The sequence below is a fragment of the Chiloscyllium plagiosum genome, chromosome 8 (genome assembly GCF_004010195.1).
Source record: "Chiloscyllium plagiosum isolate BGI_BamShark_2017 chromosome 8, ASM401019v2, whole genome shotgun sequence".
NCBI lineage: Eukaryota > Metazoa > Chordata > Chondrichthyes > Orectolobiformes > Hemiscylliidae > Chiloscyllium > Chiloscyllium plagiosum.
The window spans coordinates 106,775,028-106,784,567 of record NC_057717.1 but is presented as its reverse complement, the minus strand read 5'-3'; the positions used below and the strand labels follow the sequence as shown (position 1 = coordinate 106,784,567).

Here is a 9,540-nt window from a genome sequence, read left to right as displayed (position 1 = left end):
ACATTTAAGAGGCATTTGGATGGGTATATGAATAGGAAGGGTTTGGAGGGATATGGGCCGGGTGCTGGCAGGTGGGACTAGATTGGGTTGGGATATCTGGTCGGCATGGACGGGTTGGACCGAAGGGTCTGTTTCCATGCTGTACATCTCTATGACTGTATGACTCTATGACCTCAGCCAAGCAATTGGCTATTTTGGTGATTAGAACATAGAACATTACAGCGCAGTACAGGCCACTCAGCCCTCGATGTTGTGCTGACCTGTGGAACCAATCTGAAACCCATCTATCTTACACTATTCCATTATCATCCATATGTTTTTCCAATGACCATTTAAATGCCTTTAAAGTTGGCGAGTCTACTACTGTTGCAGGCAGTGCATTCTACACCCCTACTACTCTCTGAGTAAAGAACCCTACCTCTGATATCTGTACTATATCTATCACCCCTCAATGTGAAGCTATGTCCCCTTGTGCTGACCATCACCATCCAAGGAAAAAGACTCTCCCTGTCCATCCTACCTAATTCTCTGATCATCTTCTACGTCTCAATTAAGTCACCTCTTAACCTTCTTCTAACGAAAACAGCCTCAAATCCCTCAGCCTTTCCTCAATAGACCTTCCCTCCATACCAGGCAACATCCCAGTAAATCTCCTCTGCACCCTTTCTAATGCTTCCACATCTACAATTCTATAATGTGGTGACCAGAACTGTACACAATACTCCAAGTGCGGCTACACCAGAGCTTTGTAGAGCTGCAAGATGAACTCATGGCTCTGAAAATCAATCCCTCTACCAATAAAAGCTTCTTAATAACCCTATCAACTTCAGGGATCTATGTACATGGACACCGAGATGTCTCTGCTCATCTACACTACCAAGAGTCTTACAATTAGCCCAGTACTCTGCATTCTTGTTACTCCTTCCAAAGTGACTTACTTCACACTTTTCCGCATTAAACTCCATTTGGCACTCAGCCCAGCTCTGCAGCTTATGTCCCTCTGTAACCTGCAACATCCTTCTGCACTGTCCACCATTCCACCGACTTTGGTGTCATGCGCAAATTTACTAACCCATCCTTCTATGCCCTCATCCAGATCATTTATAAAAATGACAAGTGGCCCCAAAACAGATCCTTGTGGATACACCACTAGTAACTGAACACCAGGATGAACATTTTCCATCAAAAACCACCCTCTGTCTTCTTTCAGCTGGCCAATTTCTGACCCAAACCACTAAATCACTCTCAATCCCATGCCTATGTATTGTCTGCAATAGCCTACCGTGGGGAACCTGATCAAACACTTTACTGAAATCCACATACACCACATCAACTGCTTTACCCTCATCCACCTGTTTGGTCACCATCTCAAAGAACTCAATAAGGTTTGTGAGGCCCGACCTACCCTTTACAAAACTGTGTTGACTATCCCTAATCAAATTATTCCTTTCTGGATGATTATATATCCTCTCTCTTTTAATCCTTTCCAAGACTTTACCCACAACCAAAGTAAGGCTCTCTGATCTACAATTACCAGGGTTGTCTCTACTCCCCTTCTTGAACAAGGGGACAACATTTGCTATCCTCCAGTCTTCTGGCACTGTTCCTGTAGACAATTATGACATAAAGATCAAAGCCAAAGGCTCTGCAATCTCTTCCCTGACTTCCCAGAGAATCCTATGTCACAAAGCTAGTCCCTTTTTTTCTGAAAGCTGTTCCTTGGCTCAAGGAGGCTCTGTCCTTGATTTTATTTCAGAGGAGTAATAAACCAGGCCGGGCTCCAATCAGTCTGGTTTGGTACAGAGATGAAAAGGGTTTTGAGAGGCCTTTTGTTTATACGTAAACAAATGAGACTTCAGGCCAAAGTGGTCATGTTTTAGCAGTGACCGGTATAATGAAAGGGGAGTGGTCAGCTCTCTAGCTGAGCAGTTTAGTTCAGTCTTGAACTGGTGAGGCTTTCAACAGTGAACTGTGTGGAAACTTTCTCTCTCTTTCTGCCCTTCAACTTCAGCCTGTAAGCATATGTTCCATTTATACTGGCTTTTAAAGGGAGTTTGCTTAATGGGATTGTTGTGTATATTCGGAACCACATGCTTAAGTCTAGTTTGGATAGACTGAGTTCTGTTGGGGTTCTTTATTCTGTTTTTTGCATAACATTGTGTAATTTTGTGAATACATTTTTTTGTCTGTTTTAAAATCTAGTAGTCAACCTAGCTAACTTACTCCGGGTAATTTTCACCGTACACTTACTGAAACAAATTGCAAAGTTATGGTCTGAGCTGCCTGCTTAACAATGTTTTGAGTGGCCTGGCCTAGTCCATAACACCGAGGATAAATCCCTTCTGCCCAGGGGACTTATCTATTTTCACACTTGCCAGAATTGTTAACATCTCCTCCTTGTGAACCTCAATCCCATCTAGTCTAGTTGCCTGTATTCTCCTTGACAACATTGTCTTGTTCCTTGTGAGTACTGATGAAAAATATTTATTTAGCACCTCTCATCTCTCCTCAGACTCCACGCACAACTTCCCACTACTGTCCTTGATTGGCCCTAACCTTACTCTAGTGATTCTTTTATTCCTGACATAGCAAGGGAAAGTTTTAGGGTCTTCCTTGATCCTATCTGCCAAAGACTTCTCATGTCCTCTCCTGGCTCTTCTTAGCTCTCTTTCGGTCCTTCCTGGCTAACTTGTAACTCTGAAGCGCCCTAACTGAGCCTTCACGGCTCATCCTAACATAAACCTCCTTCTTCCTCTTGACAAGAGATTCAACTTTAGTAAACCACAGCTCCCTCGCTCAACCACTTCCTCCCTGCCTGACAGGTACATACTCATCAAGGACACGCAGCAGCTGTTCCTTGAACAAGCTCCACATTTCAATTGTGCCCACCCCCTGCAGTTTCCTTCCCCACCTGTGCATCCTAAATCTTGCCTAATCACATCATAATTGCCTTTCCCCAGCTACAACTCTTGCCTGCAGTATATATCTATCCCTTTGCAGCTCTAAAGTAAACATAACCAAATTGTGGTCACTATCACCAAAGTGCTTATCTACCTCCAAATCTAACACTTGGCCCAGTTCATTACTGAGTACCAAATCCAATGTGGCCTCGTCCCTTGTTGGCCTGTCTACATAATGTATCAGAAAACCATCCAGCACACATAGGACAAAATCTGACCCATCTGAGGTCCTCAAACTATAGCGTTTCCAGTCAATACTTGGAAAGTTAAAGTCCCCTATAACAACTACCTTGTTGCTTTCACTCCAGTCCAGAATCATCTTTACAATGCTTTCCTCTCCATCTCTGGAACTTTTCAGAGGCCTGTAGAAAACTCCCAACAGGGTGACCTCTCCTTTCCTGTTTCTAACCTCAGCAGACAAGTCCTCAAACATCCTTTCAGCCACCGTAATACTGTCCTTGACCAACAATGCCACACCTCCCCCTCTTTAACCACCTTCCCTGTTCTTATTGAAACATCTAAACTCCAGAACCTGCAACAACCATTCCTGTTCCTGCTCTATGCATGTCTCCAAAATGGTCACAACATCGAAATCCCAGGTACCAACCCATGCTGCAAGTTCACCCAGCTCATTCCAGATGCTCCTGATGTTGAAGTAGACACACTTCAAACCACCTTCCTGCCTGCCGGTACACTCCTGCAACCTTGAAATCTAATTCATGACCTCACTACTCTCAACATCCTGTACATTGAAGCTACAATTCAGGTTCCCACCCCCCCTGGTGAACTAGTTTAAATCCTCCCAAAGAGCATTGCAAAGCTCCCCTCAGGACACTGGCACTCTCTGGTTCACGTATAGACCATCAGACTGAATCAATTCATTTATACAAACACAGCTCGCCTGGTGGCGAGGTGGGGCTCCATTATCAGCACATTCCTCTGTCTCCAGCTGTAACAACTACAAGGGTAAGTAGATGATGTGCATCAATATCTGATGTTCCTTATAGTACCAGGGGAAAGTGCTGGGAACAAACTGATCTGAGAGAGATAGCTCAGACACTATCAAGCTCGAAAGAGGCCAATGATGCAATCCAGGCCCAAAAGAACAAAGAACAAGAACATTACAGCACAGGAACAGGTCCTTCGGCCCTCCAAGCTGGCGCTGATCCATATCCTTTATCTAAACCTGTCGTCTATTTTCTAAGGATCTGAATCCCTTTGCTCCCTGCCCATTCATGATTAGATTCCCTACAGTGTGGAAACAGGCTCTTCGGCCCAACCAGTCCACACCAACCCTCTGAAGAGCAACCCACCCAGACCCATTTCCCTCTGACTAATGCACCTAACACTATGGGCAATTTAGCATGGCCAATTCACCTGACCTGCACATCTTTGGACTGTGGGAGGAAACCAGGGCACCCGGAGGAAACCCACGCAGACACGGGGAGAATGTGCAAACTCCACACAGACAGTCACCCGAGGCTGGAATCGAACCTGGGACCCTCATGCTGTGAGGCAGCAGTGCTAACCACTGAGTCACCGTGCCGCCCATGTATCTGTTTACATACATCTTAAAAGACGCTATCGTTCCTGCCTCTACCACCTCTGCTGGCAACGTGCTCCAGGCTCCCACCACTTTCTGAGTAAAGAACTTTCCACGCATATCTCCCTAAACGTTTCCCCTCTCGCTCTGAACTCCTGACCCCTAGTAATTGAGTTCCACACTCTGGGGAAAAAGCTTCTTGCTATCCACCCTGTCTATACCTGTCATAATTTTGTCTAACTCAAATCAGGTTCCACCCCCCCCCACCACCCCCAACCTCTGTCTTTCTAATGAAAATAATCCTAATCTACTCAACCTCTCTTCATAGCTAGTGCCCTCCATATCAGGCAACATCTTGGTGAACATCCTCAGCACCCTCTCCAAAGCATCCACATCCTTTTGGTAATGAACTGTATGCAATATTCCAAATGTGGCCAAATCAAAGTCCTGTACACTTGTAACATGACCTGCCAAAAAAAGCACAGATTTAAACTTCGAGGTAACCAATATTAGGAGTTTACCTTCCCCACTCCTCCTCGGCTTCCTCTGCTGTCAGAGTCTTGTGTTTCGCGACCGGGATAAAGTTGTACCAGGCATTAACAGGGAAGGCTTCAAACGCTCCATCAGGACACTGCGTGAAGATGTAGTAGGAAGCATTTTCAGTGACCCCACCTTTCCTCTGACCTTTGAACCTTAACAAAGGAAAAAGAGATGAGGAGTTCACACAGAGGGTTGTGCCCATTGCTGCCCAGTAATGATGCAATTCCCTTTCCTTACTTCCGACCCGCTTTCCCATTCACTCTCAGCAGCCAGGGCTGGTCCTCGGGTTTAAATTCGCGTGTAACAATCCCAAATTTCTTCTTTCTTGACTCCTCACGGAGCTTTTTGCCAAACTCACTGCCTGCACCAAACATCGGCTGTTCCTCCTCCTGGTAAATCTTCTTGTTACTCAGGTCACGCTCCATTTTAGCCTGAGAGGAAATGGAGAATCATGTAATGCTTGTGACGAACCCTGACAGTCATCAGTATCAATGTATCCTGTGCAGGACCCTCTCCCTGCATCTCTCACACAGCCTACTGGAGCCCTCTTGTATAAAGTTATATAATCCAGGAGACCCTATGCCCTGATAGCAAGCACTGATTCCCTCTCACCCACCATCATTTACTCAATGTGAATAACACAAAAGCTTTTAGACAAAGATACCCTGAAAAGGATGAAGTTGGACAGCGCAGTACCACAAAACCTTCTGGAATAGTGAACATTTCCGAGCATCCCTTGCCCTGTGGCATCCCGCACCCCTTCTGAGGCCTCTGCCGTCTGCAGAGTTATACCTGAGTCCATGTAGAGAAGTCAATCTTATCGGCAGCATTGAAGGCCATGATGTTGTGTTTCTTGGTGTTGTTCCTGGAAAGGGAATGGGTTCAATTCAATAAGAGATCAGGCCCAATGACCACCCCTGATGCTCACCCTCAAAAATCCCCTCAGCCCATAACCTCCCAGCCCTCACTTCATCACAGAAGTTCTGAGAAAGAGTCACTTTAGACAAAGTTATGGAGTGAAGTCAATGGGGGCCCTCGAAATGTTTACGCTTTCTCTCTCTCCACAGATGCTGCCAGACCTGCTGACTTTCTCCAACTTTTGATTATTATTGCAGATCTCAGCACCCAAGTGCTTAGCTTTTGTTTTCATCAGAAAATAACCCATCCTGATTTGGGAAGAGTTCATACATTTCCCTGTGAATGATTAACGTGTAGTTCCCGTGTCCTGGCCCAGCTGTTAGTTACTGCTAATTCAGACATGAATGATCAGAGAATCTCTTACTTGGGGACACGGACTGTGTATTCCGTCACTGCCTGGCTGCTCGAACCCTGTCAAAGAAAAACAACCATGTGATCATCAGTGACCTACGCCAAGCAGTAACTGTAATAATAACCCTCTACCTGCTACACCATAGTAACTGGCCTGTGCATTGTAACTCAGCACAAGAATGAGCCAGAGGTGAACCTTTCCGCCATCCTAATGTCAGAGTGAGGATGATTGCTAATGCACAATGCTCAGCACCATTTAGGAGCCCAGATACTGAAGCTGTCTGTGTTGCACAGATGGTGTCTAACTGCTTTTGGTAAGTAACAGGAAAACTAACTTTTGGATACCACTCTGCCGTAGAGAACAAGCTACTTTTCCAAGATCAAAGATCAAACCTTGAATTGTGTGGTAAATAGTCATTAGTTACACAAGGGCATGTAACCTTGAAGATATTTGATAACATTTGAGCTAAAGGGAAAGGCTGTTTCCCCTGGAGCTTCAGAGGCCAAGGGGTGACCTTATAGAGGTTTATAAAATCATGAGGGGCATGGATAAGGTAAATAGACAAGATCTTTTCCCTAGGGTGGGAGAGTCCAAAACCAGAGGGTATGGGTTTAAGGTGAGAGGAGAAAGATCTAAAAGGGACCAGAGGGGCAACTTTTTCATGTAGAGGGTGGCGCGTGTATGGAATAGGCTGCCAGAGGATGGTGGAGGCTGGTACAATTACAGCATTTAAAAGGCATCTGGATGGGTAAATGAATAAGAAGGGTTTAGAGGGATAGGGACCAAATGGTGGCAAATGGGACTAGATTAATCTAGTATATCGCAAGGTTGAGTTGGCCGATGGGTCTGTTTCTGTGCTGTACATCTCTGTGACTCTGTTAGTGATACATCTCTCTCTCCCTCTGTCTCACACACACATGCACAATCAGCAAACATCAAAACAACTCTGAGAAAGTCATCTCACACCTTTGAACTTTGGACTCCCGATTTACTAAACGTTACTTTTTGTTCATGTTTCCCACCCACAATATCTCTGCAGAGCGTTCTGTTTTACCTATCCTACTTGTGAATAAATACACGTACATGTTTGCACTTAAAAAGGGAATATAATTGGTCAAACCTATCAATGTGAGAGTTTATTTTATCTTACAGAATGGTCACAGTCAGACATTAATCATCGTTGAGAATCCATTGGTCACATTTCACACTTGTGACAATTTGTGGAGTATTGGGGCTTGATCCTAGGTGCACAGCTGTCACCAGGGTCATGAGACTGCCCACAAGCAGCAAGCCCTGGTCAACATCCAGGCTTGAGAAATGGCAGAAAGCATTTGTGCTACATAGACGCAGGCAATAGCCATCTCCAACAAGATTAAATCTAGCTATCTCCCATTGACATTCAATAGTGTTACCATCACGGAATCCATCACTGTCAACATGCTGGGGGTCACTATTAACAAGAAACTCAACATCAATGGACTTGCAACATCAATACCACAGCTTCAAGAGCAGGTCATAGGCTCGGATCATGTCATCCCTAAAGCCTGTCCATTGCCTACAGGGCACAAGTCAGGTGTGTGACAGTATATTCTCCACTTGACCAGATAAGCTCTAACAAACAGATCAAAACCATCCAAAACAAAGCAGCCCACTTAAACTGGCATTCACCCCGTCCACCACAGTAAGGCTATGGATGCAATTTACAAGATACACTGCAGTAAGACACCAATAACCTTCGGATAGCATCTTCCAAACTCACAATCACTATAACTTAGAAGGTCAAGGGCAGCAGGTAGATGGGAAAACCACTGCCTGCAAGTTCTGAACCATCTCACCTTGGGATAGTATCTCAGTTCCCTCACTGTTGCTGGGGAAGAATCCTGGAAAGCCCTCCCTAAAAGCACTGTGGGTATACCTACAGTCCATACATTATTGCCATTCTCTCAGCAGCTCACAACCACCTCTCCAGGGCAGGTCAGGGTGACAATAAACACTGGGCTTGTCAGCAATGCCCACATCCTACTAAAAAAAATTGTTACAAGGCTTGATCCAGTTGCCTTCCCTCTATCCCACACTCTCAATATTTATTATTTAGCAGCATACAGATGTACCGGTGCAGGGGACAGGCTGTACAGAAAACATATTGCTGTCAGGGCAAGAGAACCAACTGATTGGGTGTCCTGTTCTTACTCTCTTGCTAATCAAATAGGCTATATTTATCCCTTAGTAAGGGGGATCCTTGTTCCCTTTGTGAATGATAGAATGGCAAAGTGTTTACTTTATTCACAGCTCAAAAAAGGTGCACATGATTTTGATCTTAAAAACTTAAGTTTTGTAACTGCTGCAAAAACTAAACCCTGTGGTGAATGCAGCATCAGGGTTGAGACACGTTTAATTAGGTTAACATGATTCAGAAATACTAGCTACCTGATGAAGGAGTGGCGCTCCGAAAGCTTGTACTTCCAAATAAACCTGTTGGACTATAACCTGGTGTAATGTGATTTTTAACTTGGCCCACCCCAGTCCAACACTGGTATCTTCACATCAGAGAAACACTTGGATTAAGGGGCTCAGACAATCCAGTGTTATCCCAGTCAAAGGGAATTTCAATATACTTCTCACACTTGAATAATGGTAAGCCTGGATTTACACATTTTCTTCCTGTGCATCTGTCAATGCACATTTATCAAGATACCCTCTGTCTATACACGAGCTCAGGCTAGACTTATCAGAAATTAGAATAGTTGCAGAAAGTTCGAAAAATGAGGGAATTGAGTCAATGCAGAGACACTTTAGAAATTGGGATTAGCTTCCTTAAGGCAAGAGAAAATTGAGTAGAGAATGAATAGAAGAGTTCAAACTGCTGATAGTTTTGACAAGAAGCGAATAGCGGTTCTTCTTCTGACTGACAAAGCCACTACATGCAAAGTCTTTCCAGACTTCAATGGCAGCCAATTCCTTTCAAACTTTCTAAAGCCTCCCAGGCCAACCCATCTCCAGTAACAGTCCAACTTACCAAATTGGCCATAATTGCAATATGGTGAGAGTTTCAACTTCTGAATGGGCCTTGTTTAGAAGCTGTAATATGAGTAAATAAAGGTAAATTATCAATGTTGTGAAGGTGGAAGAAAAGGAGGAGGAGGATGTCAGACAGGGTATTGTGGATGACGGCTGAGGGGGGGATTGGTGAGGAACTGACTGAGGAGTGGATGGGGAGGGTATATGAT

General features: G+C 44.6%; 1 protein-coding gene across 5 annotated transcripts in view; it reads right to left on the bottom strand.

The window, feature by feature from the left end:
- The window catches only part of gtf2f1 (general transcription factor IIF, polypeptide 1), a 42,511-nt gene that overhangs the window by 29,275 nt on the left and 3,696 nt on the right, over window positions 1-9,540 (bottom strand). For all 5 annotated transcript variants that reach the window (XM_043695063.1, XM_043695064.1, XM_043695061.1 and 2 more), the window contains exons 2-6: window positions 9,330-9,391; window positions 6,326-6,372; window positions 5,836-5,908; window positions 5,281-5,474; window positions 5,025-5,195 (exon numbers count right to left, since the gene is read on the bottom strand). In XM_043695063.1, the coding sequence (XP_043550998.1) occupies window positions 5,025-5,195; window positions 5,281-5,474; window positions 5,836-5,908; window positions 6,326-6,372; window positions 9,330-9,341 (497 nt within the window). In that variant the 5' untranslated portion in view covers window positions 9,342-9,391. The remainder of the gene's footprint in view (window positions 1-5,024; window positions 5,196-5,280; window positions 5,475-5,835; window positions 5,909-6,325; window positions 6,373-9,329; window positions 9,392-9,540) is intronic.